Source organism: Haematobia irritans, chromosome 4 (genome assembly GCF_050003625.1).
Source record: "Haematobia irritans isolate KBUSLIRL chromosome 4, ASM5000362v1, whole genome shotgun sequence".
Taxonomy (NCBI): domain Eukaryota; kingdom Metazoa; phylum Arthropoda; class Insecta; order Diptera; family Muscidae; genus Haematobia; species Haematobia irritans.
This window is the reverse complement of record NC_134400.1, coordinates 183,384,090-183,410,859: the sequence shown is the minus strand read 5'-3', so window position 1 is coordinate 183,410,859 and position 26,770 is coordinate 183,384,090. Positions and strand designations below refer to the sequence as shown.

The following is a 26,770-nucleotide window of genomic DNA, read 5'->3' as shown; positions in this document are numbered from 1 at the left end:
CCGGGATTTTCGGGACGGGATTTATCCCGAATCCCGGGATTTTTTATTTTGAATCCCGGGATTTTTCGGGATCCCGAAAAAATAATACCAATGTGATAAAATTGTGGTTTTTTAAGATTGTTTATTAATAAATTGAAGTCTTCACTCAGTGTAAACGGCCCTTAGATTTCATAACCGACAAATTGAGTTAATAAACATCTTGAGTAAGAATTTATTATACATGAGGTATACTAAAGAGCACAATTTCATCAAAAATCGAAATAAACGAGAAGGACCTTTGAATAATGAGTTCATGTGAAATGGAATTCGTGCCACATAAAATAAAAAGCAATGATAAAAGGTCCGTCGAAAATATGACAAGATCGCGATTATCTGACAAAAATTTGGATGCTGCGATATTTTTACTTAAATCGAAGTACAAAAGGATTATCACAATTATACGAAAATACGCCTAATCTAACTGTGATGAAAAGCCCTATTACAATTTATCGATCACTCATCCGCATCTCCGTTGTTCGATTATCATTGTCTCCTTACCGCAGTTCTTCATTCTCTCTTGTTCTTGCCTCACACTATTGCATATAAGCTGACTTGCATAAAAAGAATGGAGTAATTATTTGGCGCTTGAACTGAGAGGAGTAAAAAACTGCGGTAAGGCTTAATTTTGCATTCTAAATATTTTTCATACTTATGTAACTATTTTTTCCAATAGAAATAAATTCTGTCGACTTTAAATTCGCTACCCTCTTTTTATTTGCGCCAACATTGTTATTTCGCAAATTTGATTGCAATTTGTCGACATTAGTACCTTGCCGTGTGTCCATTGTAAAAAAGAAAATTTATGTGAAAATGTTACATTCTCCACGCCGGAGCCCCCGCCTGCAATCCGAAGCCGCTGGAACTGAAGTCCTAGCAACAGGTGAAGACAATCAGCCAGACAAACCGACTGTGGAGAAAGGAGTGCCACCAAGTTTGACACCAGCAAAAACAGTGAATGCCGGAATGGAAAAAGCGTCTGAAGTTGACGAATTGAAGAAACAAGTTGCAATCCTAAAACGTCAGCTAGTGGAAACTAAACAATATTTAGCAAAGAGCAGTACACAATGTCAAAGTTTGCAAAAAGCTCTACAAAACGCCACCGCAGGTCAAGGCCAAAATTCGGATAATATAGCAGCAAGGCCGAAGGAAAGTCTACTTTCATCATCCAACGGATTACTAAACCCTGCAGAAACCAGAGAACCGCCAGAGCCGCCATTGCCAATAAATCCCATGCCGCCATTGCCATCAAAGTCACATGTAAGTACAAATACAACCTTTAGTGCCCCAACAACAAACTTTGCCACTACGTCCACCATTTTTTCGACGCCGCAAACTAATATGGCGAGCACTATATTGCCATCATTTTCTGCCAATAATGCAGCCACCGCGAACACAACCGCTAACGTAGTCTTCGCTCCAAACACAATACAAACGTCAACGCAAACTTTCACTTATCCCCATATTCTGCCTAGCCTCACAACCTCTGCTCAAAACGTCCTCCCGCAAAACGTGATTTGTTATACACAGCCGAATTTAATGCTGCCCGCGAGTGTAGCCGCTGCAAGAGCAGTACCATTATTAACAAATACACCTTTAAGTGCAATCGGGACGTCAGCAGATAACGGAAATACCCAAGCGCAACAGAACATTGGCGCCACTTCGCAGTATCATGGTTCAGTGTATTCCCAGTTATCTTCGGCAGAACATAATTCTTCCGTTCCAAGAAAATTACAAGATTTGCCCCAGTTTAGTGGATTACCGGAGGACTGGCCAATATTTTACACCGCCTACGTGCAATCTACAGCAGCCTATAATTACACTAATTTGGAAAACAACCAGCGCTTGCTAAAATGTTTAAAAGGAGATGCACGTGAGACTGTGAAATGTTTATTAATTCATCCGGACAATGTTAACGAAGCCGTAGAACAACTTCGATGTAGGTATGGTAGACCGGAACAATTAATACAAAGCCAGTTACGAGGTGTCCGTGAATTGCCACAAATTTCGGAGCAAAATATGGGGAAGCTAGTGTTTTTCGCCACAAAGGTAAAAAATCTTGCCGTATTCTTACAATCAGCAAATGGGCAGCAGCACATCGCCAATCCAACGCTGCTTGAAGAATTAGTTCATAAATTACCCATGAGCAAAAAGATAGAATGGGCAAGAGTAGCAATCAAAATTCAGCCATACCCGACAATTATGGATTTCAGCAATTGGATTAACGATGTAGCCGTGATTATAAATAGTATACAAGACAGCGAGAAAGACGTCAAAAGGCGTGTTTTATTGAATACTTCAGAAAAAAGCCGGCTGCAACAACAAAAGCCATGTGTATTATGCAAAGAAGAGCACAAATTAAACGACTGTCCTAAATTTAAGAATCTTCAAATAAATGAACGTTGGAATGAAATAAAAAAGCATCATCTTTGTTTCTCGTGTCTAAATGGAGGACATGGTACACGCAACTGCCGTCGCAAAAAACCCTGCAACGAAGATGGATGTCAACGTTGCCACCACCCACTCCTACATGAATATGCCGTTGCTCAAAACACTACAACAGCCACCCAGTCATCACAAAACGTTTTAAGATGTTCTTCTTCGACTAATAGTAACAAACTCCTTTTCAGAATTCTCCCTGTTACTCTGATTGGAGAAAACTGTCAGCTGGACATATTTGCATTATTCGACGAAGGATCATCTTTAACAATGCTTGACAGAGGAGTTGCAGAAAAGCTTGGTGTGCGGGGAAAAGATGTTAATTTGAACGTGCAGTGGTTTGGTGGTAGGTCAGCCAGCGAAAAAGCCTTTACATTTAATACATTCATCCGTGGTCACAATAAAGGTAAGCGCCATCTATTGAGAAATGTTTATGCAGTATCGGATCTTAACTTACCACCACAAACATTAACCGAAGATGATATAAGTAGGATCAAAGGCATACACGGACAAATTAGGCCATACACCAATGTTGTGCCAAAGCTCTTAATTGGATTAGACCATGCTCATTTGGGGTTGCCTGTTGCTACACAAAATTCTAACCGATCTTTTCCAATAGCCTCCAACACAAAACTTGGCTGGGTGGTATTTGGCCCATGTAACAACACTGTTTTAAAAACACCGAATTCATGCCTATTCGTAGACGTGTGTAAAGACGACAGCCTTCACCAACTTGTTGTTGATTTTTTTAATGTCGAGAGCATTGGTGTGAGATCCACTCCCACAATTGTTAGCAACGATGACGCCAGAGCAACAAAAATACTTGAGAACACCACAAAACGAGTAGGTAACCACTTTCAAACCGGTCTTTTATGGAAAGGTGATGACGTCATTATGCCAAACAGTTATGATATGTCTCTAAAGAGACTGCAGAGCATGGAACGCAAAATGATAAGAGACTATAATTTCTCTGTTGCCTATAAAGAAATTATAGCCTCTTATATTAAAAAGGGATACGTGCGAAAACTTTCTAATGAAGAAAAATTAAAATCAGATCCGAAAAAGTGGTATCTTCCGCATTTTGCCGTCACCAATCCAAATAAGCCTGGAAAAATTAGACTCGTGTTTGATGCTGCCGCGCAAGTAGATGGAGTATCGTTAAATTCAAACCTTCTTAAGGGACCTCAAGACATCGAGTTATTGTCCAACATACTCTTTAATTTTCGAAGAGGTAAAATAGCAGTGTGTGCTGACATCAGGGAGATGTTTCATCAGGTGTTTGTGCAGCCTGAAGATCGCATCAGCCAACGTTTCTTGTGGCGAAACGGTGATCAAAACAAAACACCTGATGAGTACGAAATGGTAGTTATGACGTTTGGGGCTGCTTGCTCTCCTTGTTGTGCCAGATTTGTTTTGAAGAAGAATGCGTTCGAAAACACCCATTGCGACATAAGATCGATTGATGCCATTATAAAACACCACTACATTGACGACTATGTAGACAGCTTCGATTCGGAAGACGAAGCAATTCAAATATCAACCGAAGTACGGAATATACATGCAAGTGGTGGTTTTGAATTAAGAGGGTTTGCTTCTAATTCTGAAAATGTTTCAACAGCAATGGGTGGATATGTTGAAAATAAAGAAATGCTGTCTGATATAGTCTCTGAGAAAGTGTTGGGCGTTTTTTGGGAGTGTTCCTCCGACAATTTTCGTTTCAAAACAAAGTTTCACCGAATTGATGATGCAGTTATGTTGGGAAAAAGAATTCCGACGAAACGTGAACTTTTGAGCATAATAATGTCAACATTTGACCCAATAGGATTTTTAGCCTGTTTTATTGTAGGGGGCAAATTGATTCTTCGGGAAGTATGGCGTCGTGATTGTAAGTGGGACGAACAAATACCACAAGATGTGGCTAATTCCTGGGAATTATGGCGAAAACAACTTGTTGCAGTTGCAGATTTTATAATACCTCGCTGTTATTTTCCTTTGGGAATGCCATCAGAAATTACCCTCCACATTTTCGTCGATGCCAGCGAATACGCCTTTGCCGCCGTTGCTTACTGGCGGTACAAATTAAATGGAGAAACACACTTAAGTTTTATAACTTCTAAAACAAAATGTGCCCCTTTGAAAACTGTTTCTATACCGCGTCTTGAGTTACAAGCGGCAGTTCTGGGGACGCGTTTGCTTCAAATAATTTTGAGTGGTCACAGATTTTCTCCAAAGTCATTTACATTGTGGAGTGATTCGAAAACTGTAATTAAATGGATTGGAAGCCAACACCGGCGATACAAGCCCTACGTGGCACATCGAGTTTCCGAAATCTTATCGTCAACCGATATCACTCATTGGAAATGGGTTTCAACAGAAGAAAACGTAGCGGATGAGGCCACAAGATTTTCAGCAAATGTGGATTTATCTCCAGAATCTCGTTGGTTGTGTGGACCCGATTTTTTAAAAGTGGAAGAAAATAATTGGCCTCAATATGTGATCCCAGATAACTTAAAAGAAGGTGATGAGGAAGAAATAAAAACAAAATTTAGTCTTATGGTTGTAAAATCCGCTCTTATTGAGATAACCCGGTTCTCTTCTCTTTTAAAACTCTCCCGTTGTGTTGCATGGGTACTTCGCTTTGTAAACAAATGCCGAAAGAAAAACGATAATTCACTGGAACATGGTTTGACAGCAGACGAATTGGCTAAAGCAGAAAAATATTTAATAGCACAAGCACAACAAGAATGCTTTTCAACAGAAATAGTTTGCTTAAAAGAATCGAAGTCATTGCCAAAAGACAGCAGTTTAAAACAATTGACACCTTATGTGGACGATGATGGGTTGCTGCGTGTATATGGCCGTATTGATGGTGCAAGCTATTTACCATATAGTGCAAAGCGTCCCATTATTTTGCCTCAAAAGCACTTCTATACTACATTGGTTGTTCGTTTCTTTCATTGCAACATGAAACACCAAAACCATGAGGCCACTATTTGTGAGATTCGTAAAAAATATTGGGTGCCTCATATTCGTCGTGTGCTTAGAGCCGTTGTTTCGAGCTGCATGTTGTGCCGACTATTGAAGGCTGAGCCTAACGCGCCACTGATGGGTCAGCTCCCAAAAGACAGATTAGTGCCTTGTGATAGGCCATTTCAAAATACCGGCGTTGACTATTTCGGCCCGCTCGCAGTGACAATTGGGCGAAGAACAGGAAAACGGTGGGTGGCTCTTTTTACGTGTTTGTCCGTTCGTGCCATACATCTCGAGTTGGCTCATGATTTATCAACAGACTCGTTTATAATAGCCTTGAAAAATTTCATAAATCGGCGCGGTGTACCTCATATAATGCGGTCAGACAACGGAAAGAATTTTGTAGGGGCAAATGAGGAGGCAAAGCGGTTTGGCGAAGTGTTTGAGGTTGGTCGGATACAGGATGAGCTATCGGCGAAAGGCATTCAGTGGCTTTTTAACTGCCCCATAAATCCTTCAGAAGGTGGTGTGTGGGAGCGCATGGTTCAATGCGTGAAGAAAGTGCTACGAATCACCTTAAAAGAAAGTTCACCAAAAGAACACATCCTGCACTCGTTATTGATTGAAGCGGAGAACATCATTAACTCTCGCCCTCTCACACATTTGCCTGTGGACGTCGACAGTGAAGAGCCTTTGACACCAAATCATTTTTTAATAGGCTATGGCAATGTGGCACAAACTCCAACGATCGATGAACCAGATGGAAAGTTGTTTGCTCTTCGAAAGCAATGGCGGATTTTGAAATCTCTTCGTGATCGCTTCTGGAAGCGTTGGGTGTTAGAGTACCTACCTACACTTACAAGAAGGGTGAAGTGGTGCGAAAGGGCTACACCTATTAAGCAAAACGACGTTGTATTTGTGTGTGACCCAAGCTTACATAGGAGTCGATGGTGTCGTGGCATAGTGGCAAAGGTTTATACAGGTGCTGATGGCGTGGCAAGACGGGCGGATGTCAAAACGGCGAGTGGGTTACTTCAGCGTCCGGTCTCCAAGTTGGCGATTCTGGATCTGGTTGATGGTGAAGCGGAGCGCTCCACGGGGGAGGGGATGTGATGAAAAGCCCTATTACAATTTATCGATCACTCATCCGCATCTCCGTTGTTCGATTATCATTGTCTCCTTACCGCAGTTCTTCATTCTCTCTTGTTCTTGCCTCACACTATTGCATATAAGCTGACTTGCATAAAAAGAATGGAGTAATTATTTGGCGCTTGAACTGAGAGGAGTAAAAAACTGCGGTAAGGCTTAATTTTGCATTCTAAATATTTTTCATACTTATGTAACTATTTTTTCCAATAGAAATAAATTCTGTCGACTTTAAATTCGCTACCCTCTTTTTATTTGCGCCAACACTAACCTAATCCTTAAAATGTTTGCTGAGTAAGATTGCGATAAGAAATGGCTTTTTTCATTTATTTTTTTTTTTCGCTAAGTATGATAGCAATTTAAAATTGCTTTTAAATTTACTCTTATGTTCTTTTGTTGTTAATAAAATTGAATTAATTAAATAAATTGGTTTAATGTACAACAATTTTTTGGCGCTGTAAATTGTAATTAATTAAAATATTTAAAGAATCCCAAAAATTTCGGGATCCCGAAAAAAATCTCGAAAAATCCCGGGATCCCGGGATTCAATATTTTGAAATCCCGAATCCCGGGATTTTTAAAAATCGATCCCGAACGACAGCCCTAGTTTCGGACGATTGATCACTTTTATAATCGCGGTTACTTATTTTAAAATAAATAAAAATACCCTGCCAGCATTTCAAAGCTCCATTTCATCCTCATCGCTACCACAGACTCGTAAATGTCACTACAACAATCGCCAACTGTGATGGGGTGAAGCAAATCAAAAAGTACAGAATGTACATGAGAGTATTTTGCCATCACTATTGTTAGAAGAGCAATTTTATATTTTGTGAAACGCCAAGCGCAACTATCACATAATTTTTTTTTTTTATTTATTTATTCCTTTATTAGGGTTGTTTTCTTTTAACACTGGATGCAGCATTTGTATGGGCTATCCAGAACATCGTTGCACAGGTGTTCTATCCAGAACATCTCATCAGTGCAAGTCGAGTCGGTGTTACCAGATTGCATTTTGATAAAGTGACGCTTTTTAGATTCACAATAGCAGTTTATTGTGACTAATTTATCGAATATCATGAAATCCAAAGTGATACAGTGTCATGAATAATCGCAGCAGTACATATTTATAACTATTTGAGCATTTCATACATTAAAAATATAAGATTTCACTTGTTTTCTGTGATTGTTTTTAAACAGCTGATGACAGTGTTGCATATTTTTTGGAGATGTCCTGGATAAACGAGTACTCTGTTTTCTTTTAGTCCGTGACTACTTAGGGTATCCAGTGCAAAAAGAAAACAGCCCTATTGTAATATAAAGCCTTCATTTATTTAAATAAAAACGAAAATAAAGTGCTGAAAACATAGTTATTACGCTTAAAGGTGAGTACTATGTTCGTATTTTCACCAAAACATTAAATTCAAAGTACAAAAATCTATATGAAGACGATTATATTTTTATAAAGTCTTGTGAAATAATGAAAGGAAAAGATCTAAGGAATTGATTGTGAACCAATTTATTTTTATAGTTTAATTATTTTAAAAAAGTAACCGTGAAAACAAGCTAGTTTCCAGCTTGAAAACTGAACATAGTACTCAGCTTAATGCTTAGTACTAAGTTCGCTTCTGCGAAAAACGAATATCTTCTTCTATCTCTGTAAATAGGTTCTCAAACCCAGGGATGTTAACTTATTTATGCGAAATAATATGCCTGCCTATTTGTTCGTGCGAAAAATCCAGGGTAAAGTGCACTTTTTCTGATAGTTCGAAGGGGTTCTTATTGGCGTCGTTCTAAATTGATCTAAAAAGGCACATAATAATTGCACTGATGAGAAACTTTTTTATAGTAACTTGGCGTGGTACAACTTCTCAATAGTGACGGCGCTTGTCAGACGAGTTTTTGATGTCGTATACGATTGTTTTCGACGTGGTGGGGATTCTCAGTAGTGCCGTCAAATTCAAAAAATGTTGGCACGGTATGGACAGGGGCAAATCGTGGATAGGTTGCATGGATAGGTGGCACTGTATAGCAAATGCATCTAAAACCAACTCACGCATTCATAGCTGGAGAATTATTCGAAGATGACTTTAGTATCTAGATAACATATTCCAGTCCCAAAATACCACACACATCAGTTTTTAAACTGCATCATGAACTGTTTTTGTTAATAGCTGGCGAAGAACCATTTGACTGTCTTCCATTCTTAACTTTGTTGGGTATTATAGTCTTATTTGTCTCATATCGGCGATGTTCCTATTAATTGTCCACTTCACAATCACTCATAGGTGATGCAATTAAATTTGAACCTTCACTTTTCTCTGGATTTGAATTATTTTTTCGGGACAATTGAAAGAATAAATAATTGTCACTTTTACCAATGACATACGATTCTTTTATCAGCTGATTTTGACTTCTTAAAATTGGAAAAAAAACAACATATTGAAATTTTTGTTTTTGTAATCGTGATTCAACCTATTCAGCTATGCAATATTGGTTTTTATGTGTTCTTTACACCAAATGTATTGGCGTTCCATAAAATGTATGTTGCCAACCAATTTGTAAATTAGTATGCCATTTAGCCAACTGAATAAAAAGGCGGAAAGTTTTGCAAAATATGATTAAATTAAATTGCATTAAAATAAAAATATCGTTGGTGGGAGCAAATCAATCAAAATGCAAAATGGATTCGATGAATGGGTAAGGATATTTCCAATCTAAAGTTATTAATTATTCACACAAGCCTAATATATTCTCGTTCTCCCGTTGTCTTTTCTTGAAATGTCAAGTAAGGGGCAGGAGAAGTATTTCTGTATGATAATTAATATGATAGATGCAAACCAAGTTTATTATTTTTGTCTTTGATTTCTAAAGGTATATCACATTTTCCAGGCATTTCGGATGCAAGAATGTTACCTGTCATACATAACATACTTCAAACTCAAACTGAACTTGCACTAATTCCTACAGTTGCTATGTATGCACAATATTAATCAAATTTATTTTACAGGGTGGCTACATGGAAGCCAAAATTACCAAATTGGAGGAACAATTCAGTGCTGCTAGTGACCCGTTCCGTAAATCAAATCTATTTAATGGTGTCTCAATTTTTGTCAATGGCTTAACTAATCCTTCCTCTGACGAACTCAAACGTATTATGATGGTTCATGGAGGAACTTACCACCACTATCAAAGGTCACATACAACGTATATTATTGCTTCGAATTTGCCAGATGTAAAAGTTAGGAATATGGATACCAGCAAAATTATAAGTCCGCAGTGGGTCTTGGATTGCTTAAAGGAGCAAAAGCTTGTTGATTATACCAGGTATTTGTTATATACCAATCAGAAAACATCTCAACCATCAATCAGTTTTGCCATGAACAAGAAAGAGGAAGCTAATAAAAGTTTGTCAACGGTTGTGGCCATGAAACAGGATGTATCATTGAATTCCATGGAAATGAGTTTAAAGCAATTAAATGCTACAATGCGAAAATCATGTAACGAATCGGAAGAACCACACAACAATTCATCTGCTTTAAGCAGCATGAAAACTAAGTCACAAGCTGGAAATACCTCGGGCGTAGCCCTTACAGCAGTTGATCCAAAATTTTTGTCCGAATTTTTTAACAATTCCCGGCTACATCATATAGCAACTTTAGGCGCAGGTTTTAAGCAGTATATTAGCGATTTGCGAGAGGAACGCTTGCAGGCGAGAAACTATCCAGCACGGAAAGAACTGAAACTGAAATTGTTGAACAATAACATAGGGGAGGTGGCCGAAACGAAAAGAAAGACGAATTGCATTATGCATATTGATATGGACTGTTTTTTCGTATCGGTGGGCTTACGGAAAAATCCACATTTACGTGGACATCCTGTTGCAGTGACTCATTCCAAAGGCAACATAAATTTTATATGGGTCCTTTTATATGTTGTTTTGTGAAACTTGATCCGTATATTACAGGAGGTTCTTCGGCGTCAGAGGTTCCAGTCCATCCTAATGCCGATCGCCAAGTGGAAATGGAATTATTTGCGAAACGTTTCGAGCAACATTTACACAACAATGTACTCTCAGACAAAGTACGTGGGGGCTTTGAGAACAAAATGTCACTATCGGAAATAGCTTGTGCTTCATATGAAGCCAGGGCAAAGGGAATCCACAACGGAATGTTTGTTGGACAAGCTTTAAAGCTGTGTCCAGAATTAAAAACTATACAGTATGATTTCGAAGGCTATCGAGAAGTAGCTTTTACTCTTTACAATACAATTGCTCAATACACCTTAAATATAGAGGCAGTGAGTTGTGATGAGATGTTTGTTGACTTGACGGATGTTTTAGAAGAATTGCGAGTAGAGCCAATGGACTTTGTAAGAGCTATACGAGAAGAAATAAGAGATAAGACCCAATGTCCTTGTTCCGCAGGCGTGGGAGCAAACAAGTGAGTATTTCGCATAGTAACTTTAGATCAATTAAATTTCTTTTCTTTGCAGACTACAAGCTCGAATGGCTACGAAAAAAGCTAAACCTGATGGTCAATATCATCTCCAGACTGAAAATGTTGAATCCTATATGGCTGATATTCCAATTAAAGATCTTCCGGGTGTTGGAAGCAGTACAGCGTATACCTTGAATGATGCCAAATTAGTTACATGCGGAGATTTACAAAAGGTGTCACTGCCTCGTATCCAAATGTTGGTGGGGAAAAAATTTGGTGAAACATTATATCAATTTTGTAGAGGCCTTGATCACAGAAGCCTAACGTATGGCCAAATAAGAAAGTCTGTTTCAGCAGAGGTCAATTATGGCATTCGCTTCAAAGTCTATGCTGAACTAGAAACGTTTTTAAAACAGCTTTGTGAAGAGGTGCACAGACGTCTATTGAATATAAAAAGAAAAACGAAATGTGTTACTCTAAAATTAATGGTGCGTGCCGAAGAGGCTCCAGTTGAGACATCGAAATTTATGGGCCATGGTGTATGCGACCACATAACAAAATCAGTTTCATTGTCAGAATATACCAACGACTTTGAAACGATAACAAAAAATATTCTTACAACAATGAAAGCCTTAGAGCTACCCCCAAATGAATTGAGGGGAATAGGAATACAACTTTCAAAATTGGATGACCCATCGTCGGAGCCAGAAAAACCAAAAGAGAACATTATCAAAAATATGTTTTCAAAGGTAAAGGAAAGACAAAAAGAAAAACAAAAGGAAATAGCTCTTGAGGGCAAAGAGGGTGAAATAGTCATGTCGATTGCGAAAAGTGTCCCAACTGGTAGTGCAGCGAAATTAAACGAAAACAAAATCATGAATATGTTTTCGAAAGTGAAAGAAAAACAAAAGCCAGAATCGGTACAGACATCTGACAATAGCTCAAGACCCACAAGTCCAGAAAATGCAAAACCATTAGCACAAAGAAGAGGTCGGACGAAAGCTGCTGGCAGCTCTAATAACTCCAATAAACCGAAACAAAATGTTATGGGTATGTTACAGAATGCTGCTGCAAAGAGAAAAATCCAAGAAAATCTTGGTCCCACAGAGGTTTCTATACCATCAGATATTGATCCAGATGTATTTAATGCTTTACCTTTAGACATAAGAGAAGAAATCCTAAGGGAAAGAAGAATTCTAGCAAAATCGAATGAACAACCACCAACAAGGAAAGAGAAAACTGAAATAAAATCGAGCAATGTTAGTATGCTCAACGAAAGTGATTTTATGCCATCCACATCGAAAGCAGCACTACAAAAGAGAGAAGCAAAAAAACAAAAAAAGGCAATTAGTGAAGTTCCAGGAGCGACTGAGGTTGATCCTGAATTTTTAGCTGCTTTACCACCAGATTTAAGAATGGAAATCGAACAACAAATTAAAGACCAGAAACAAATTCAAGATCCTGATCAAAGCTATCGTCCTTTAACCCCACCTCCAGTGGGAAATACAAGAAATGTGTATCAAGACTCAAGTGACATAAGTCTCGATAACATATTTACACAGCCAAACTGTATAGAATTACTTTTGTTATGGGTTCAAAGTAGCAACATTCCTGAAAACTACGATGTTGACTTAATGGTTACCAATGCGCGTGAATTGGTTCGGGCCAAACATTTGAATAAACTTTACGAACCTCTCATATATTTAGGACGCATAATAAATCAAAAGATGCCCTCTGCGGAATATTGTTCATGGCATTTGGCTTTTAAATTGATAATCGAAGAGGTGCAAAATGAAATGTCTTTAGTTTATAATGGTAGGAAATTATATATGGGTGTGAAATTAACATGTGATAAATGTAGCATTAAAGCTATGATTAATTAATAAAAAAATGTATTGTAATCTTTATAGAAATTGTATGGTGTGATGATATAGATTTTGACCATTGTTTTCTAGCGGCAGGCACTGCTATCCAAGATATTAGTTTTGAAAATGGGTGGTTTAATTATGATCTCTGGATATATTATAGAATCAAGATAGTGGCGATTTGGACAGTTTAGATATGCAAGGATTTTACGAATCGATAACAAATAAATAGATCTAAAACGTTTTTAGCGAATTTGAATGCGACGATATACATTAGTATGTCAAGAAAGTGTTTTGACAATAGGATAAAAATTATGTTTTGTTCCAAAATTAAATATAATGAAATTTTAAAAAATATTTTGCAAAGTATACATACGTAAACAGCATTGCTGAAAAAAAAATAAAAAATACAATATTACAAATGCAATTATTTCTGGAAATTGAAATATTTGGCAATGTCAAAGGCTTTCTTGGAATACTGCATGGCTGAATAAAGAGGTTGAATCACGATTACAAAAACAAAAATTTCAATATGTTGTTTACAATTTTAAGAAGTCAAAATCTGATAAAAGAATCGTATGAAGATATTAAAAGTGGCAATTATTTATTCTTTCAATTGAAAAAAAAAAATTCAGAGAAAAGTGAAGGTTCAAATTTAATTGCGTTACCTATGAGTGATTGTGAAGTGGATTCTCCATAATCATATGGGCCTATGATTTAACCTTCTTGTTCAGCCATGAAATACTGTATTTCAATTCAATTAAGTTCAAAAAGTACTAACGTGCAGCGATAATCGTTTAATTCAGCAGCTTATTTTCGTTTGCTTCAGACCTTCAAATGGAATTTCGAATTTCTATAGATAGATAAAATATTACCGCTTTCGTGTATAGAGATAATGGCAACTCTGCTACAATCATCTGGTTTTGTTTACATTTACTTCATTTTTTTTTTAAGAAGAAGACTGTAACTTCACTTTCACTTTGTTTGAGGAAAAATTGGATTTTGTTCATTATAAAATTTAATAAATAAGTAGTACCGAAAGACTGATCCAGAATACCAATAGAAAGGAATTGAATTCAACTGGTAGGTGGTAGCAAAAGTAAGAGTAGCTAATGGAGGTTTAGGTGTTTAGGTCAATTTCAAATCAATTCCAATGTATTTCAGTCTATGGATATATAAAAATCCTTACATACTACTATGGCTTACATCTAAAAATATATTAAATATAATTTAAATATAAATTACGCAATGGAATCGAAAAATCTAAATCTGTACTAGAAATTCGATTGAATTCTATCAAAGCTCTTTCCACTGGCTCATTATTAGAATATTTACTTCGGTGTATAGCTATATAAAAACTTTTATGTTGACGTAGCACACGAGATGGTACATTAAAGTTTAAACTGTTCAATAAATTATTACAATTCACAAAGTTATTAACTATTTTAAAGATAAATACTTGAGATAAGTAAAGTCTTCTTTTCTCAAGAGTTTTTAGAGATATCAATATACATCTATCAAGCACTAAAATTAATTGACCGCAACATAACAAAACCTTTTTGAACACGCTCTATTCTATTTGTGTACTTTTCATAAAAAGGATTCCAAATTAAGCTAGCATATTCAAATTTTGATCTCACGATAGACATATAAACAAGTGTTACGGTATAAGGATCAGAGAATTCCTTACAATTCCTTTTGACAAAAGCTAACAATGCATGAGCCTTCGGAATTACAAAATCTAGATGTGGAGCAAAACCACACCATCAAGGTCTCTAACCTCATCTACCTTTCTCAGCCTCTTAGAATCCAAATAATAATCGAAACGCACTGAACTTTGACACTTACTATATGTAATATTAAAACATTTGAGTATCAAAATCAATATACCAATTTCAAAAATGATGTAGCACGGAAAAAGAAATATTTGAGATCTTCCTTTGCGCAAATGATGACCATGTCCGACTTGCATACAGAGCTCTGATTCTATCCCAGTTTCGTTCGTAGTTTTCCGTAGTTTTCCAATGGTTCTTTAAATTGTTTCCACATATAGTTTGACACGGTTCAAAAAGGGTGTCAGTTTGTCATAGAATCGCTGCTAAACAAAAGACGCAAACAATTTAGTGGAAGCGTAATTCCATTTTAAGGGATAAGCAGAGGTTGTGTCAAAGTTTAGATTAAATTCTAGATAATTTGTGGCATCATATAGTTCTGTATGTTTTTTGATTTTGAAATGTCTTCATACCACATTTTATTGTTGCCTCTGCTAAAGCTAGAACAACAATTATTCGATTTTGTCCAAACTCCTGATCTGGTTACAGAAATATCTTAAGGTGAGTTGAAACAAAAAATAAACAATTACTCCATAATATTTTGGGCAATCAATTTATCAGTAATAGGGCTATAACTTTTTAACAATTTTTGCCAATTTAAAAATTGGCATACTATAGTCCAATAGGCCATTAAAACCTATGAAGAAATACGTTTTTACTTTTTCGCTAGCGTCAAAAAAGTTCACCCACCAACAGCGATGAAGTTTGTTTTCATTATTTTAGTTTTAATTGAAATTTTAGCTTCTTCGACGCGTTTTCGAGTATAGCCACCTTTATTGTTAATAATTTGGCTTCGTGATTCATTGCATTTCAATATGTCTTATAAGAAAAGTGTAATAGTGGTTAAAAAAAATCCAAAATCTTGGAGAAACAATTAATCACATTTTTTTGTATTGATTTAGAAAATGCGTTTGGTGGGTGAAGTTTTTGTTTCTTAAAATGATGCAAGACAATGCTTTTCATTAATAAAACATCATGGCGCATCTCGTGGTACTATGCCAAAAAATTGGTTATAGCCCTAATCAGTAATAATAGAAGGGAACAATTGGTAGTCAGAAAACTAATTAATATATGAATAGTACACAAAAGAAAAGTATAAATATATTTTGTTTTGTTTTTTTTTTTTCTTGTTAAAAAAAAATTAAAGTTATGAATTTAATTGACGCCATGTTCTTCAATGTGTTATCGGCTATCGGCAAAATACCAAACGCATAGGAAAACAAAACAATTCTTTTCTAATTTATATCAAATAGTACAGAAAAACATAAAGAAACGTTAACAAAAGTTATCGACGGGCATCTTGTTAATAATATGCGCTTCGCTCTTTAGTTGATTGGTAGGTGGTAGCTATCACCATTGAAAGATACGTGAGTTGTACAATCGAAACAAACAACACACCTTCATGTCTAAAAATAATGTTGTTTATTTTTAAGCTTTGATTTTTCTTGACTGCTTTTTGTTGTTTCAGTCGTGTGCTAGCATTGTTTGCGGCCACCACGGGTTATTCCAGCCTTGTTTATGTGCCTGTCTACATCATCAACAACAACACTCAACGAGAAAACGGTGATATTTAAGGCTTCGTCCCATTCTACCATCCATCCATCTTTCACTCGCCTCGTGTACTTCTTACTTTAACCATGAAAGTATTTATAGCGCTTACGGCGCTGTTGGTGACACTAAATTTGGGAATAATAAATGGATCTCCAGAAGAGTAAGTAAAAATGAAATCTTTAAAATATTTCATACAAACAGCTTAATTTGGTGGAGATGTCTCAATTTAGGGAAAATTAAAAGTCGCGTCGACGTCATCGCACATCATTGAACTTTTAAATGTTGAATGTTTTCGTACTTGCTGGCCTTTCCTTGTCAATTTGTTCTTCATGTTGAATTAATAGTTAAGCTCTAAATCTACCTGTTTCGTATCGTCAGTTCATTTAGAGCTTAATAAAGTCTAAACATGAATGGAATTACTTATTCTCATGGTTAAATGTTCTTCATTTTCGGATTTTGTAGCAATTAAAAACACTCAAACATAACTGTATGAATCTTCATGTCTCAGCTCAAGTAAATGTCCACTGCAGTTTAGACTGTTAAAAACATATAAAATAGGTATTTGATACATATGAACGTACACTTTATTTTGTACACACTTTCACAAATGGAAAGCACTCAAGAAGTAACAATGATAGAAAAATATTTGTGCATATTTATTGTCCATAACATACACTGTGGGTTATTGACTTTATATTTTTCAATAAATTAATTGTCCGAAGAAGTGGCTTTAGCATAAAAACTTCTTGCAAATTCAATAAAATTTGACGATGGTTTTAAAATTTCCCAGAAATATATATATATATATATATATATATATATATATATATATATATATATATATATATATATATATATATATATATATATATATATATTTTTTTTTTTTTTTTTCTAAAATAAAGTTTGAAAGCAACTCGAAGTCGATTTTTGAAAACGCTATAATGGAAAAAACAATTCATACTAAGAATTGGTACTAAATCTAACAATAACACAACAAAAATTAAGTTAATTAAATATCAAAAAATGTATATTAACAAAATATTTACATATTATGCATAGATTGTATTTTTTAATTCCTTCTAGGAAATTTTTAATATTGTTTATTTGTTTGTAGAGAGATGGAGACATTAACACATTTAATTTAAAATCAAAAAACAATTTACACACATTATATTACGCCCTTTTTATTTCACACCCTTCACACGTCTACTGTCTTTCCTTCTCTTTTATATTGTATTTCAGTTGTTTTAATTATTTAATTTCAGCTTAATTTATGGGTATGCGTGCCAACAGGGTAAATGTGTTAAAGTTGAATTATCCGAAAAAAATTGGAACACAGCAATCAGTTTGCCTGTATGTCGAATGTTTTGTGGTGATACAATAGGTACATTATGGCCTAAACCTACTGGTTATGTTGAAGTCGATCACATGCTCTTGCATATCAATAAAGATAGCATAGAGTTTCATATGCCCTCAAATACAAAACAGGTGAAATTGTGGGATGCTAATCGTGATCGTTTTATGAATATACTCAACAACAAAATTCCAAATGCCGAAATCTTAAAAACCGAAGGGCATCCGTTAAGCATTAGTATTGAATTGGAAGGAAATGATAAAAACAGAAATGAAGTTCCACGTTTGACATTAGATACTCATGAAGGTTATCGCTTGGATATTAGCACCACCGCAGCCCATGAGGTTCATGTGAAAATCACTGCCAAATCATATTTTGGAGCTCGCCACGGCCTTGAAACATTGAGTCAATTAATTGTCTATGATGATTTAAGGCGCGAATTGCAAATTCTGTCGAAGGCTACTATAGAAGACGAGCCAGCATTTAAATGGCGTGGTGTACTGTTGGATACTTCAAGAAATTTTTATTCAACAAAAGCAATTAAAAGAACTTTGGGTAAGATGCCATATGATATTTTTTACCTCTTATTGTAATGTCTAATTTTATTATAGATGCAATGGCTATGGTCAAACTGAACACTTTCCACTGGCATATAACTGATTCACACAGCTTTCCCTTTGAAGTAAAATCTCAGCAAGAGTTATACAAATTAGGTGCATATTCACCTCGTAAGGTATATACTCATGAAGAAATAGCGGATATTGTCGAATACGGTCGTGTTAGAGGCATCCGAGTTATGCCCGAATTCGATGCTCCAGCTCATGTGGGTGAGGGATGGCAACATAAAAATATGACAGCTTGTTTCAATGCTCAACCTTGGAAGGATTATTGCGTTGAACCTCCGTGTGGTCAATTGGATCCTACTGTGGATGAAATGTATTCGGTTCTGCAAGATATTTATCAGGAAATGTTTGATCTTTTCAATCCGGACATATTTCATATGGGTGGCGATGAAGTGTCTGTAAGTTGTTGGAATAGCAGTGAGCGTATACGTAGTTGGATGACATCAAAACAAGGCTGGGGCTTACAAGAAAGTGATTTTATTCGCCTATGGGGTCATTTCCAAACAGAAGCTTTAAAGCGTGTCGATAAAGTTGCTGACCGAGATGAGAAAGTTCCTATTACTTTATGGACGAGTCGATTAACGGATGTTCCGTATTTGGATGATTACATTGATAAAGAACGTTATATTATACAAATATGGACAACAGGTATGGATCCAAAGGTTACGGATATTTTGAAACGAGGTTTCCGTGTTATTGTGTCAAACTATGATGCTCTCTACTTTGACTGTGGCGGTGCTGGTTGGGTTACGAATGGCAACAATTGGTGTTCTCCTTATATTGGCTGGCAAAAAGTCTATGAAAATAGAATGGAAACTATTGCCGGTGATTATGTGCCGCTTGTTCTGGGTGCCGAAGCCGCTATATGGTCCGAACAAATAGATGAACATTCACTTGATCAGCGTTTTTGGCCCCGCGCAAGTGCAATGGCTGAACGTTTATGGTCCAATCCTAAAGAATCCTGGCGTCAAGCCGAACCGCGTATATTGATTCATCGTGAGCGATTGGTGGAAAATGGCATAGCTGCTGAAGCCCTTCAACCCGAATGGTGTTTACAAAATCAAAACGAATGTCCAATTGATGCCTATACGTCCCAAAGAAAATCCTAAAACATCGATATACTCTACGAAAATATGCCTTGTTCATTGTACCATTTGCAATAGTAGTGATAATACTTTTAGTTTATACTAAATACTCAATGAAATCGACGATAGTTACGATAAATTTTGTCGAATTGAATCACATTACGGTCATTTAATCGGAATAAAGGAATATCTTTAACCCATATTCTGTTTTTTTTTATACACAAAGAGGAAAATTGGCTAAACTCAATTCTAAATAATCCTACCAGCCATGAGCTGGTTAGTTCCACTAATTTTAATTGAAATTCTATTTGTTCAAAGTATGATGTATTTGTAATAGTTATGGCTATTATAAGCTTCGTGCTTCACAATGAATTATTCACAATTAAATTTTTATCTTATCATAATAACGAGGCTTGGACAATTTTTACAAACGACCCCTAATTTTTTCAGTTCCATATTAGGACTGTGAATCCCTTAAAAGATATCCAATTAACAAGTTCATGTGTACAACACAAAATTCAATAACAATCGTAAATCAAATGACAACTATATTATTAAATTGTTCGTGTATAATAATAAAAAGGCGTTTGTTGTTCGATTTTCAACGAATATGTAAATTATTTTCTAAACTATAACTTAAAAATAGCCTAAAAGTTCGGGTGCCAATTCAGGTAAATAATGGAAGCAAGGTTGAATATATTGTCTGCTGTGGAATATCTTTCTCTGAATTTTTCGTACCCACTTCTTGCGCTGATACTAAGTTCGCGTTTCACGAGTGAAAATCAAAAATGTTCATTGATTCTTTTCTTTTTATACACACAAAAAAATATTTTTCTGATTCAATCACAAAATTAATTGATCCAATTAATTTTTTAATTGAAATGTCTTCAATCACGAAAATGATAGTATCAATCACAGTTTTAATTGGGCATAGAAAAAATCCTTGATTAAAAAATTAATTGATGTCATTAGCAATTTTCAATTAATTTTTTAATTGATTCAATTAAAAATTTAATTGATTTTGAATGCAAACCCCAATTAATTTTTTATTTAAAAAGGTAACTATTTTCAACTACTTTCTGAATTGGCTTAGAATTTTTATTTTGATTAAGAAATGTTCATCACTTTTTATACCCTGCGCCACACTGTGGAACAGGGTATTATAAGTTAGTGCATATGTTTGTAACACCCAGAAGGAGACGAGATAGACACATGGTGTCTTTGGCAATAATGCTCAGGGTGGGTTCCTGAGTCGATATAACCATGTCCGTCTGTCTGTCTGTCCGTCCGTCCGTCTGTCTGTGAACACATTTTTGTGATCAAAGTCTAGGTCGCAATTTAAGTCCAATCGCCTTCAAATTTGGCACATGTTCCTAATTTGGGTCAGAATAGAACCCTATTGATTTTGGAAGAAATCGGTTCAGATTTAGATATAGCTCCCATATATATCTTTTACCCGATATGCACTAATATGGATCCAGCAGCCCGAGTTTTGTACCGATTTGCTTGAAATTTTGTACAAACATAACACTTAGTCGTATAGTCAAGTGTGCAAAGTTTGATTGAAATCGGTTCAGAATTAGATATAGCTCCCATATATATCTTTCGCCCGATATGAACTTATATGGCCCCAGAAGCCAGATTTTTGGCCGAATTTGGTTGAAATTTTGCACTAGGAGTACAATTAGAAATATAGTCAAGTGTGCAAAATTTGATAGAAATCGGTTCAGATTTAGATATAGCTCCCATATATATCTTTCGCCCGATATGGACTAATATGGTCCTAAAAGCCAGAGTTTTGGCCCAATTTGGTTGAAATTTTGCACAGGGAGTAGATTTAGCATTGTAGCTATGCGTGCCAAATTTGGTTGAAATCGATTCAGATTTAGATATAGCTCCCATATATATCTTTCGCCCGATATGGACTTATATGGACCCAGACACCAGAGTTTTATCCCGATTAGCTTGAAATTTTGCACAAGGAGTACAATTGGTAGTATAGTCATGTGTGCCAAATTTGATTCAAATCGGTTCAGATTTAGATATAGCTTCCATATATATTTTTCGCCCGATATAGACTTATATGGCCCCAGAAGCCAGAGTTTTGGCCCAATTTGGTTGAAATTTTGCAAAAAGAGTACAATTGGTTGTATAGTCGTGTGTGTTTCGAATTTGATTGAAATCGGTTCAGATTTAGATATAGCTTCCATATATATTTTTCGCCCGATATGGACTTATATGGCCTCAGAAGCCAGAGTTTTGGCCCAATTTGGTTGAAATTTTGCACTAGAAGTACAATTAGTAATATAGTCATGTGTGCCAAATTTGATTGAAATCGGATCAGACTTAGATATAGCTCCCATATATAAGTTTTTCTGATTTCGACAAAAATGGTCAAAATACCAACATTTTCCTTGTAAAATCGCCACTGCTTAGTCGAAAAGTTGTAAAAATGACACTAATTTTCCTAAACTTCTAATACATATATATCGAGCGATAAATCATAAATAAAATTTTGCGAAGTTTCCTTAAAATTGCTTCAGATTTAAATGTTTCCCATATTTTTTACTAAAATTGTGTTCCACCCTAGTGCATTAGCCAACTTAAATTTTGAGTCTATAGATTTTGTAGAAGTCTATCAAATTCTATCCAGATCGAGTGATATTTAAATGTATGTATTTGGGACAAACCTTTATATATAGCTCCCAACACATTTGACGGAAGTGATATGGTATCGAAAATTTAGATCTAAAAAGTGGTGCAGGGTATAATATAGTCGGCCCCGCCCGACTTTAGACTTTTCTTACTTGTTTTAAATGACCTCGTCTTCTGAATTTGATTAAAAAGTTAATTCTATCAATTAATTTTTTAATTAAAAATTTTAAAATTTTCAATCATTGACTTAATTAACCTAATGTTTCTACCTTGATTAAAAAGTTAATTGTATCAATTAATTTATTAATTGAAAAAACATTCAACTTCAATTAACTTTTTAATTGGAAATATTCTGGTGATACTTTTTTCTGTGTACCCACCACCATAGAATGTTGATGGGGGTGTAATAAGTTTGTCATTACGTTTGTAACACATTGAAATTTGCGAGTATATAAATTATATATATTCTTGATCAGGGCGAAATTCTAAGACGATATAAAGATGCCCATCTGTCTGGATGTCTGTTGTAATTACGCAACAGCCTTCAATAATAAAGCTATCTTGCTTAATTTTTACACAAACTCGTTTTTTGTCTCCAAGCAGATCAAGTTCGAAGATGGGCTATATCGGTCCATGTTTTGGTATAGCCCCCATATAAACCGACGTCCCGATTTGGGGTCTTGGGCTTCTAGAAACCGTATTTCCTTTCCGATTTTCCTGAAATTGAAATTTTAGAGGTATTTTAGGACCACAAATATGTATACCGAATTGCCTATCGGTCCATGTTTTGGTATAGCCCCCATATAAACCGATCACCCGATTTGGGGTCTTGGGCTTCTACACTAGAACTAGAACCCTTATTTTCTATCCGATTTACCTGAAATTCGAAATCTAGAGGTATTTTATAACCACAAACAGGTATGTCGAACATGGGGTGTATCGGTCCATGTTTTGGTATAGCCCCCATATAGACCGATCTCCTGATTTTACTTCTTGGGCTTCTAGAGACCGTATTTTCAATCCGATTTTCCTGAAATTAGAAATCTAAGGGTATGTTAGGACTGCAAACAGGTATGCTGAATATGGCGTGTATCGCTCCATGTTTTGGTATAGGCCCCATATAGCCCGATCTCCCGATTTCACTTCTTGAGCTTCTAGAAACCGTAGTTTTTATTCAATTTGCTTGAAATTTGAAATCGAGAGGTTTTGGAAACCCATAAATAAGAGTCTCGAATAAATTGTGTATCGGTATAGATTTTGATATATCCCCCTTAAAAACCCTCCGATTTGGGGTATAAATTCTGTAGGTTTTCAGAACCACAACTAGGTGTGCTGAATTTAGTGTGTGTGCATATTTTTGGCATAGCACCCATATAGACTGATTTCCTGATTTGGCTAGAATTGGAAAAGAATTAGTTTTTATCGCTCCATTGGTAAGGCCTCCATGGAGATCGATTTCACTTTTTAAGGGTATAGAAGGCGCACTGATCATGAAAATTTCTTGAAAATGAAAGTAAAATTTCCATATCTATAGATTTTAGATTTCAAATCAAGGCGGTATTTAATTATTTCTATATATTGTTACGAATGTGATATTTCTAGATTTAAGTTTATTTAAATTAGTTTCCGTTAATTTAAATTTCAAATTGTAACGATAAAATTACGTCATAACTTGATAGAGTCATTTCTTTATTTTCTAGTACTTTCCTAAACATCTTTTGTGTTCTTAGTTTTCCAATCGTTCATTGTAAAAGTAACGCCTTTTGTTTTACTTATAATTGTAGTAATATGACCATAATCACTTATGTTATGCCTGCACGACATCTACCAGATAGTAGAATGCACTAGATTATTAGCATAAGCCTAAAAGTATGTGTGCCATATCACCTGTACAATAACGCCCGATAGAAAGTTCTAGATAGCCAAGACAATGAACATAAGCCGATAAATATGTGCGTACCAGATAGTAGCAGATTAATCTAGAAGGTTGTATGCCAATTAGCGAGAGCATTCGAAATCGTCAAATCTCGGTATATAAACCCCTAGCGGAGAGAGCTGTCAAGTCAGACGTAAGCTAAAGTTTATACAGTACACATCGTAGAGCAAATAAGTGAAACCTATAAGTTAAACAAATAAATTGTAGATTGTCGTTATTTGAAAAGAACTGTGTTTTAATTATCGGGTTATTAAACACGCCTCAATATAAAAACGTAACAATATTATCATTCTATCAAGCAACCCGCTATATATTATCTAAATTTCCTAATACCGGCATACCGGTATTTTGGGAGTGGTAACGTATTTACCACCACTGTAAATAAAAGTTCCAAGTACGGAATTTTTCAACCCTGTTTCCAAATCGTATGACCGTTTAAGGGAGGGGTTGTATGAGGGTATGCGGGGTATTCTTGTTTACTTCTTCTTCAGTGGCTGGTGCAAAATGCAGCCAAGTTAAAAATAATTTAAGGTAAGGTGATGAAACTGTTGTATTCACTACCTGTAAATATGTCTATCTCGACCGAACTGTCAAGTTAGCAACTGACATTGCAATTGCTGGTTTTCATACTTTAATGTATTGTTACGTTTTTATATTGAGGCGTGTTTAATAACCCGATAATTAAAACACGGTTCTTTTCAAATAACGACAATCTACAATTTATTTGCTTAGCGATAGGTTTCACTTATTTGCTCTACGATGTGTACTGTATGACTTTTAGCTTACGACTGACTTCACAGCTCCCTCTGTCAGCTCTTTTATAGTCGAAAATTCTCGTTAGTCTGGCCCAAAACATTCTAGACTATTCTACTACTATCTGGTAGATGTCGCACGGGCGATATCGGACATATTTATCTGCTTATGCTCATTGTCTTGGCTACATTCATGTAGAACATTCTACTATCTGGCAGATGTCGCTCGATATCGCACATATTTATCGGCTTAAGCTCATTGTCTTGGCTACAATTATCTAGAACATTCTACTACTATCCGGCAGATGTCGCACCGGCATAAATGATTATGGTCATATTACTACAACTATAACAATAAGCAATAAAGATAACAAAACACAAGGGGTTACTTTATTTTCTTTTTTAGTGTTTAAGTTGCCACCCATTCAGGTGAGACTACTTGGCCAGATTCCCTCAAAAAATGGGGAACCAAAAAAGGGGTTACTTTACAACCCAATAAACACAGGATGAGCGTTTTTCAAATGCAACAACTTTTCTGTTTGAGGGTAAATATAATTTTCAACATAAATTCAACTTGACTTGAAATAGCTCATCTTCAATACATCTTCAAATTGTTGGCGAATTACTTCCAATTTGCCAAAATGTTGACGAAATCTTTGAAAAGGTGTTGAAGATAATATGAGAAAACTTTGACAAAACACTACCCTAAAATGCAACGAAAAAACCATGTGGTTTTCAATACTTATTTGTGCAACGAAGTTCGTGGTCAATTGCAAGAAATAAAAAAATGGAAAATTTTAGACAAATAACCAAATAATAGTTTATAAAAATAGGTAAGTGAAAATAAAAAATGAAATAAAACTTTAAGGAAGTCACTAAATGTATATCTCTTTGCAGAAAACTAAAATTATGGATTCTACGTTCTTGAAAACATTAAAAAGCTGACCGATGAAAAAATGGTGGACAATTAACTGGAACTGCTTCAAATAGTTTATAATAATTAGTACGTCAATATGAAAAATTAAATCAACACTTTAGAGAAGTAACTAAATTTAAATCTCTTTGCAGAAAACTAAAATCTTTGGATGTTACATTCTTGCAAACATACCGACAAGAAAAATTTTCCAGAAACATTACAAGTGCAACCAATTAAAATTGTTAAGAACAACAAATTGTTGAAATCAACAACTTCTGGATGAAAATGTGCATCACATCGTCAGTTTAATTCATATGCTATTATCAGTTTAAAATGGATATTTTGTGAATTCGTTCTGCTGGAAATCAATTCTAACACGCGGTCCAGTACGTTCCTAATTTCAAATTGGCCGCATGTTAATAAATTTTAATGCTGTTTTATGACACCAACAGGAAGGAAATGGAATTATCAATGCAAAAGTGTTTACTAATAATGTTTAAGATATTTAAAGTTTTGTTGTTTGCTTTTTTTCTTATTTGTTGATATGTTTAATAAGATTATTATTTATCAATTGGTATTGTAGTGTATTATGTAGTGTAGTGTATTATTATATATTTTATTTTGATGAAAATGAATAAATTATACAAAATTCATAGAATTTTGGCTTTGACTTTCAATTTGAAGTGGGGATATCATTCATACAAATTTAGGTTGAAAAGTATTTGCAACGATGTTAAATTTTAATTTGACTCGCATCGAAAATTGTTTGACAAATTATTGAGTAGCGATGCATTTCAATTTGAGGATAACACTTGAGATATTATTGCTAATGTGTTGAATTTCACTGTTGAGGGTAATGTCTGTTTTTTGTTGAGAACGCGATTTTCTCAACAATTTCTCAACTTGAATATTACCCTAATCCTTTGAAAAAATGTTTGAAAAATTGTTGAAATTTAGCATTTTTCAAACGTTTGTGTTTATTGGGAATGAACGATTGGGAAACTAAGAACACAAAAGATGTTTAGGAAAGTACTAGAAAATAAAGAAATGATTTTGACAAGTGATAACGTAATTTGACCGTTACAATTTGAAATTTTAAATTAACGGAAACTAATTTGAATAAAGTTAAATCTAGAAATATCAATTCGTAACAGTATTGTTGGTTTTT

General features: G+C 35.3%; 3 protein-coding genes and 1 long non-coding RNA gene across 5 annotated transcripts; all 4 read left to right on the top strand.

The window, feature by feature from the left end:
• The first annotated feature begins 464 nt into the window (after positions 1–464).
• Positions 465–6,558, top strand: LOC142235891 (uncharacterized). The gene is made up of 2 exons (XM_075307143.1): positions 465–651; positions 713–6,558. Exon 2 carries the CDS (start codon positions 850–852, stop codon positions 6,556–6,558), a length of 5,709 nt encoding a protein of 1,902 aa, XP_075163258.1. The 5' UTR covers positions 465–651; positions 713–849.
• Positions 6,559–9,132: 2,574 nt separating this feature from the next.
• Rev1 (Rev1 DNA directed polymerase) lies at positions 9,133–12,943 on the top strand. Its single transcript, XM_075308053.1, has 4 exons — positions 9,133–9,291; positions 9,602–10,493; positions 10,559–11,033; positions 11,086–12,943. The coding sequence occupies exons 1-4, from the start codon at positions 9,268–9,270 to the stop codon at positions 12,911–12,913; spliced, it is 3,219 nt and encodes a 1,072-aa protein (XP_075164168.1). The 5' UTR covers positions 9,133–9,267; the 3' UTR covers positions 12,914–12,943.
• Positions 12,944–13,819: 876 nt separating this feature from the next.
• Positions 13,820–19,543, top strand: Hexo1 (beta-hexosaminidase 1). 2 transcript variants are annotated; one of them, XM_075308054.1, is made up of 4 exons: positions 13,820–13,978; positions 16,196–16,438; positions 17,547–18,190; positions 18,247–19,543. In XM_075308054.1, exons 2-4 carry the CDS (start codon positions 16,365–16,367, stop codon positions 19,365–19,367), a joined length of 1,839 nt encoding a protein of 612 aa, XP_075164169.1. In that variant the 5' UTR covers positions 13,820–13,978; positions 16,196–16,364; the 3' UTR covers positions 19,368–19,543. The 2 variants fall into 2 exon arrangements, with proteins under 2 accessions (XP_075164169.1, XP_075164170.1); XM_075308055.1 differs by lacking the exon at positions 13,820–13,978 and adding an exon at positions 15,162–15,228.
• Positions 19,544–25,242: 5,699 nt separating this feature from the next.
• LOC142233011 (uncharacterized) lies at positions 25,243–26,039 on the top strand. Its single transcript, XR_012721284.1, has 3 exons — positions 25,243–25,519; positions 25,584–25,689; positions 25,755–26,039. It is a non-coding gene; the product is annotated as an uncharacterized LOC142233011 (long non-coding RNA).
• Positions 26,040–26,770: the final 731 nt, after the last annotated feature.

Coding starts and splice junctions, on each gene's coding strand:
- LOC142235891 (XM_075307143.1), top strand. CDS start 850: ATGTTACATTCTCCACGCCGGAGCCCCCGCCTGCAATCCGAAGCCGCT.
- Rev1 (XM_075308053.1), top strand. CDS start 9,268: ATGCAAAATGGATTCGATGAATGG. Junction 9,292..9,601: donor AAAATGGATTCGATGAATGG/GTAAGGATATTT, acceptor TTTATTTTACAG/GGTGGCTACATGGAAGCCAA. Junction 10,494..10,558: donor TGCAGTGACTCATTCCAAAG/GCAACATAAATT, acceptor CGTATATTACAG/GAGGTTCTTCGGCGTCAGAG.
- Hexo1 (XM_075308054.1), top strand. CDS start 16,365: ATGAAAGTATTTATAGCGCTTACGGCGCTGTTGGTGACACTAAATTTG. Junction 16,439..17,546: donor ATAAATGGATCTCCAGAAGA/GTAAGTAAAAAT, acceptor ATTTAATTTCAG/CTTAATTTATGGGTATGCGT. Junction 18,191..18,246: donor AGCAATTAAAAGAACTTTGG/GTAAGATGCCAT, acceptor ATTTTATTATAG/ATGCAATGGCTATGGTCAAA.